Source organism: Populus nigra, chromosome 7 (genome assembly GCF_951802175.1).
Source record: "Populus nigra chromosome 7, ddPopNigr1.1, whole genome shotgun sequence".
In the NCBI taxonomy this organism is placed as follows: domain Eukaryota; kingdom Viridiplantae; phylum Streptophyta; class Magnoliopsida; order Malpighiales; family Salicaceae; genus Populus; species Populus nigra.
Genome location: NC_084858.1, coordinates 11,182,479 through 11,189,682, shown reverse-complemented (window position 1 = coordinate 11,189,682; position 7,204 = coordinate 11,182,479). Strand labels below are relative to the sequence as shown.

Below are 7,204 nucleotides of genomic sequence, written 5' to 3'. Positions count from 1 at the left end.
AGAGTCCGCTCTAGCAATTAAAATAAACAATCATAGGAAAAATAAGCATAGGAGAACAAACATATTCATCATATAAACTGAAAAGAAAAGGTAAAATAAATCTCACAGTTCTTGAAATCCGAAGGTTTCCGTGTCTTTGCAACCAAGAAAAAGTATTTAGCCTTGCATGTTTGTTGAACAACTAATCAAAAAGAAAGAAGAATGCATAATTTCAAGTTTCTTAGAGGAGGGGGGCATTTTTCTCCTCTTGGCTGGCTGCCCCCCTTCTCTTCTCTCATTCTTTTTATATCCTAGGAAACCCTAGTCTCTATTTTACAAAATAGTCCTCCCTTAAGTAGACTGTTTATATTTAAGTGCTTCAATAACTATTTTCCTAAAAAAGAAGAAATAGTCTTGCATGAAATCTTCAAGATTTGACTTAGAAGAGCTAAATTGCTGAAATAAAAACCTGGAAATCAGTTTAGATTCTTCAGAACATAATTTGGACTCGTTTCTTCATGAAACCTGTTTGCTGGCAGAATTCAGTTTCATCTTTGAAAAATCATATCTCCCTCATATGACATCGTTTTTTGCTTAAATTTGGAGTGTTTATAGACCTTTGAGAGAAGAGATAAAGAATGGCTGAAATTTGGTGAAATAGAGAAATTCTCGGTTAACATCGATTATGACCATGAAAGAAGTCAATTTTAGTGTTAACAAGATCCATTTAATGAGGGGAGTTTTTGCTTATATGTTATTTTCCCTTCCCATCACCCAAGATGATAGATATGAGTTGAAACATCTTTTTTTTTTAGTTGATTTTGGTGGTTTTGGCTATTTTAAAGGTTATTTAGGGCAATAATGGGTTTAGTGAGATGTGTAAAGTGTTTTCTAAGTGTTTTCAATTAAAGAAATGGTTGAGAATAAAGTTTTTTAGACAAAAAGACCAATGGCCCTCCCTTCAATAGCTTGAAAGTAGGCTAGCATGCGACACATCGTCAACCAAAATAGATGATGTGTCGCTTCTTTATTTTTTTCAAACAAATAAAGGGTTTTCAGGTTGTCTGCCTTTTAAAAAGTTAGTTTGCCCAGGCATGTGGGCTTGGAGTTTATTAAGCCAAGGCGTGTTAAGTTATCTAGGCTTCTTTTTTTTTTTTGTCTATTGATTTTTTTATTCTTTAGTTTTTTTTTAATTTCATAATTCAATATTAGGTTTTTGTTGATTTTTTTTATTGATTGTTTTATTTTTCAATTTTAGCAAAAATTTATGATTTTTTTAATATAATAGAATAGAATTTTTACTTAGTTTACGAAGAAGATTTCACCATTTTTTTTATATTTAGAAGTATTCTTTTTGTGTTAGCTCTATTTAATTTTTTTTCTTTTTAATTTTATTCAATCACTTTTCTATGAGTTTTTTTTTTATTGTTTTATCGAATAAAAAATTGGTTTCAAGAAACAAAATTATTAAATACAATCGAATCTATATCTTGTGTTTTGAGATCAGATGTCTACATTCACATCCATTCTCAACTTTTCAATTTTTTTTTGTTATATATCGTTTAATTTTTACTTGGTTTTAGCATAAAAATTTTTTTTTCTTTGATTTTATTTAATCTTGTATGTTTATTTCTATTATCATTAGATTAAATAAAATAATAATTCTAATAAGCAAAACAATAGGGTACATGGATTGCGTTAAATATCTTGATTATATCTATTTCTTGATTTTTTTAGTTCAATTTTAAATTATTGTTAATAGTTATTTTGTATTTATTAATAAAAATAATTTTAATTTATTTAATTAAATAAATGCATAAATTCTTATTTAATTAAAGGATTTTCTTAAATAAAAAACACTTCAAAAATTCTATATACGGTAGCAAACCAAAATCTCCCGAGAGATTCAACCAAAAACATGGAAGCTAACTCATACCAGTCTCAACCAGTCTCACAACCACCTCTCTATGATCTAATAATCTTAGGAGCTTCTGGTTTCACTGGAAAATATGTTGTCAAAGAAGCCCTCAAGTTCCTCAATGTCCCTTCTTCTCCTCTTAAATCTCTTGCCCTTGCTGGTCGCAATCCCACCAAATTAGCTCAAACCCTCAAATGGGCCTCCCACCCCGACCACCCTCCTCCAATTCCTATCCTCACCGCTGACACCACCAACCCTGCTTCTCTTCACCACCTCTGCTCCCAATCCAAGCTCATCCTCAATTGTGTCGGTCCCTTTCGCCTCCTTGGCGAGCCTGTTGTCGCTGCCTGTGCAGAAACTGGGTACCCTTTTTTATTTTTTCTCTATGATATGTCTCTGTGCTCTTATGGATAATTGGTGTTGTAACTTAAATGAAGAGAATGATGCTTGTAAATTGGATTTTTTTTGTTTAGTTTTTTATGGGGTTTTTTGTTTGTTGAAAATAATGCTAGCTGTGATTACTTGGATATATGTGGGGAGCCTGAGTTTATGGAGAGAATGGAGGTGAAGTACCATGAGAAGGCGATGGAGACAGGTTCTTTAGTGGTTTCTGCTTGTGGGTTTGATTCGGTTCCGGCTGAATTGGGATGGATGTTTAATTCCAGGCATTGGGTGGGTCCGGCTGCACCAAACCAAATTGAGGCCTATTTGAGTCTGGAGTCGGAGAAAAGGATTGTTGGGAATTTTGGCACATATGAATCCGCGGTTCTGGGGGTTGCCAATGTCGAGCAGTTGGTGGAGCTGAGGCGATCAAGGCCCAAAAGAGCAAGGCCAGCTGTAAGAACTTTGTTGTTTGTCTTATGATTTCCTTTTAATGAAAGCAAAACAAAAGTGTAGGTCAATCCCTCTGATTGTGAACATTATTATAAATCAATTGTGGTTTATGTTGTTTGTTTGCACGTAACTATGTTATGATATGTTAATTATTGGTAGGTTGGCATCGAGAACACGCTAATAATGCTCTTAACTTTGGTTGCACTTCACACTGTGATAATATGCTAAACTGTAATCCTGTCTAATGAAATCACTTTAATAAGTCTCGTAAATTATAACCATTTTTCAAGTAATTGTCTAGTTCGTGTTTCCATTTTCAATCTTTGAATTAAGTTGGTTTATTTTCACTAGAAGAAACATTTCAACTGGTGAAGATTATAGGCCTACCACATCTGGCATAGAATGGTTTGGAATATAGAATGAAATATATTAAGGCAGTCTTTAATGAGGCTTCTGAAGTCCTGTGTGGGATTATTAAGTGAAATGCATTTAATAGTACCTAAATAAAAGTGAAGGTTCCATGTGGTTTAGCAACAGGAATTTTTAGGTTGTGTAGCCACTGTTTTGGCCCTTTGCTGCAAGAGAAGGGTGGAATTTTTTTTTTTTTAATAGAAAGTCATGAATAAGCTAGCATTGCATTAGTTTTTTGAAAAAAATTCCTCTGTAACGTCTTTTCCCCCCTGCCTCTGCTCTTTCTTTATTTGTCCTCTGAAGGCTGGTGGGGTGAGTACTCTGTTGCGTTGATGCAAATATCAACAAGGTACCTAAGTTACTACTGTTGAGCTAATGGACTTTTTATGCAAAAACTGTGATCTATAGACTATTGTGTGTGCTGCAATATGCACATGTTGAAGGCCTTGTTTATACTTGCGACAATAAATGTCTAGCTTCCACCACTACAGTGGCACCATTATTAGTAATTTCTGTTGTTGGAGGGCCCTGGTGGTGGAAAAGTATACAGTAGGCACATGATTTAGTTATGATAATATTATGATGGCCTATCATGTTGACTGAGAATATCATTGGTAATGCCATGGTGATGGTGGTTTCAGCAACTGTAATACGCTGATTGTAGCAGCGGTGATGGTCTAGCTAATGGTGGTGGCAGGTGCCAGCGAATTGTATTTGTGCATGGGTAATGTTGGTGGTTGTATCAGTAGCGTTGATGCTGAAAGTGTCGCTATGCCTCCAGCTCTAATTATATTATTAATATTGCGTGTCAGTGGTAGTGTCTTTTTTAAGGGTTCAATTCTTGACTTGCATGCTTCTTGAACTTGTCAACATTTAAGCAGCAGTGTGTTTTATATCTTTCTCATGATTGCTCCTTTATGCTTGTGCCCTAATCAAGTGGTGAAGAGGTTGCATGGCTTTGGTTTATTTTACTTTCAAATCTTTCTTGAATAAAAAGAAAAAGAAAAAGAAAAATTGAAGGGGAAACATAAACTGTACTTTGCATGTTGAGTGTTGCAAAGGAACAATGCAAGATGGGAGATTGTTGCAATGGGTTGGTGCACAAGTCTTCATTTTTAGCGTGCATTTATTACTTGGATGGTAGCACTGATAAAAAATTGAAGTTCACCCTAGGTGTTATCTAAAATGCTCTGGATATGAATTGTCTTCAATGTCATGATGTTGGTCTGTTCCGGAGTTAGGATAAGCCAATAGCAGTAATATTTGAGTTTTACTAGATAATTTCCAAATGTCTGTCTGATTGCTGTTTGGTTAAATTTGTTATTGGTCCCTAGCTCTAGTAGGGAAAAAATATTATCATTTCCTTAGTTTTCTTTTACCATATGCATCAACAAAGTTTGCCTAGTTATCAACATAAACAATCTTTGATGCATGCATTATGCTTCCTAGTTGCCAATTCACCTGCATTTTTGCAGATACGTGATCTCTGCTCTCCCAAAGTACCAAGATGCATGCATTATGCTTGCAGCTAATCTCTTTGATTCTCTTCTTGCAGATTCCTGGTCCCTTTCCTACCAAAGGACCAATGATAGATCACCAAAAGGAGATTGGTCTTTGGGCTGTGAAGCTACCTTCTGCAGATTCTGTTGTTGTTCGTAGAACTCTTTCAACTCTGACAGAAAACCCTCGTGGTCTTCCTGGACTCAATGAGAGTCCTGAACAGATTGAAAAGAGGGACGCTTTCTGGTCAACAGTAAAACCAGCCCATTTTGGGGTGAAGCTAGGCTCTAAGACTCTACTGGGAGTCTTCCGATTCATTGCAGTTGGCATGTTCATTGGCCTCTTAGGTAGAAATGCTATTGGGAGGTGGCTTCTATTAAAATTCCCTTCATTTTTTAGCCTTGGTTGGTTCAGGAAGAAGGGTCCCTCAGATGATGAGGTGAGAAGTGCTTCATTCAAGATGTGGTTTGTTGGACGCGGCTTTAGTGACATGAATGTTTCTCAGGACAAAAAGAAACCGGACATGGAAATAACAACACGAGTAGTGGGACCTGAGATCGGCTATTTAACAACCCCAATCATCTTAGTTCAATGTGCTCTTATTCTTCTAAGCCACCGTGATAACCTGCCGAAGGGAGGAGTTTTTCCTCCAGGGATAGTATTTGGCCCGACAGATCTCCAAGAACAGCTCGAACAAAATGGAATATCTTTTGATCTCATTTCAAAAAAGTCTATTCTGGCTTAAATAGTTCAAACTTACCAAGAAAAAGAGCAAGACCTTGACTAAATAGTAACAGTATTAGCCAGGTTTGTCTTCGTGCTTTTTTTTTATCAGACATGTAAGGAACAGAAGTGACGTTTGGTTATGCCTTGTTGAAGTAAGCTATATAGCTTTGATGCGATTATGGTTTGAATGAATCTGATCTCTTCCGTAACTTGCTTCCTTTTTCCCGTTTCTAATCTTGTATTGATGAGCATTTTAAATATATGGTAATGACAATAAAGATGCAGACACTCGAACAAAGGACACTGTTTTTCATGACTTCAGATCTTCCCAGCCTCCTCTTCTCTGATGAACATTGCCTGACCTCTCAATGATTCATTCCCCATCATTGCTTGGATCCTTTCTGCGATTTCTGCCCCATTCACCACTCTCTCCCCATCCCACCCCCAGTTATTAACCCTTTTCTCTGCATTGATTTTCTGGTCCCTACTTTGTGGCGGAGTAAATATTAGTATATTAAAATAATTTGAAAGTATATAAAAATAATTTTAAAATATAAAAATATATTAATTTAAAGTAAGAAAAAAAATAAAAAAAATATTTTTTTAAAAAAATATTTTTAAAATAGAAAAATAAATACGCTTTAAGATTCACAATCCCAATTTAATTACTGAATTCCACCAACAATGACTCAAAAATCCATCAATTGCTCGGTGACATAATATACCCTCTTGGTTTCACCAGTTCTTCACCACCAGTCTCTTTTTCTTAAGCCTTTCCATCAATTGTGTCCGATCACCTCTTCCAGCACTTCATCATCATCTTTTCTATCAACTTTCTTATCCTTCATTACCCATAAAAGTCTAATCCCACTCTTTACTAGGAAATTTAATGAAAATTTTGATCTTAATCTATAAAAATAAAAGATTTTATTAATTATAAATCTTAGCAAAAACTTACTTTAATCTCTAAAAATTAAATATTTCATCAATTTGAGGAATTTAATGAAATTCTTGATGGTAATCCTTAACAATAGAAGACTTCATCGATTTGAAAATTTTACAAAACTATCTAGATGTTAATATTTAAAAATAAAAGATTTCATCAATTTAAAAATTTTAATGAAAGATTTTACGTTAATTCCTAAAATAGAAGATTTCATTAATTTGAGATTTTTGATGAATTTTTTTACACTAATCCTTAAAAATAGAAGATTTTTTCGATTTAGAAATCTTTGTAAAAACTTTGACCTTAATCCCTAAAAATTAAATGTTTCATAGATTTGAGGGATTTAATGAAATTCTTGATGTTAATCCCTAAAAATTAAATGTTTCATAGATTTGAGGGAGTTAATGAAATTCTTGATGTTAATCCCTAAAAATAAATTATTTCATTGATTTGAGTATTTTACAAAATAATCTGGATGTTAATCTCTAAACAAAGAAGATTTCACTTATTTGTAAATTTTAATGAAATTCTTTACGTTAATCTATAAAATAAGAGATTTTGTTGATTTAGGAATCTTAGCAAAAACTTTGACCTTAATCTCTAAAAATTAAAGATTTGATATATTTGAGAAATTTAATGAAATTCTTGACGTTAATCGCTAAAAATAGAAGATTTCACTGACTTGAGAATTTTAATGAAATTCTTTACGTTAATCCATAAAAATAGGAGATTTTGTCGATTTCAAAATCTTAACAAAAACTAAAAATTAAAAATTTCATAGATTTGAGGAATTTAATGAAATTCTTAATGTTAATCCCTAAAAATATAAGATTTCATTGATTTAAGAATTTTACGAAACACTCTGGATGTTAATCTCTAAAAATAAAAGA

At 33.5% G+C, this 7,204-nt stretch overlaps 1 protein-coding gene across 1 annotated transcript; it reads left to right on the top strand.

Annotated features, from left to right (window-relative positions):
- Nucleotides 1–1,851: 1,851 nt before the first annotated feature.
- LOC133699890 (probable mitochondrial saccharopine dehydrogenase-like oxidoreductase At5g39410) lies at nucleotides 1,852–5,577 on the top strand. The gene is made up of 3 exons (XM_062123397.1): nucleotides 1,852–2,259; nucleotides 2,410–2,734; nucleotides 4,698–5,577. Exons 1-3 carry the CDS (start codon nucleotides 1,898–1,900, stop codon nucleotides 5,385–5,387), a joined length of 1,377 nt encoding a protein of 458 aa, XP_061979381.1. The 5' UTR covers nucleotides 1,852–1,897; the 3' UTR covers nucleotides 5,388–5,577.
- Nucleotides 5,578–7,204: the final 1,627 nt, after the last annotated feature.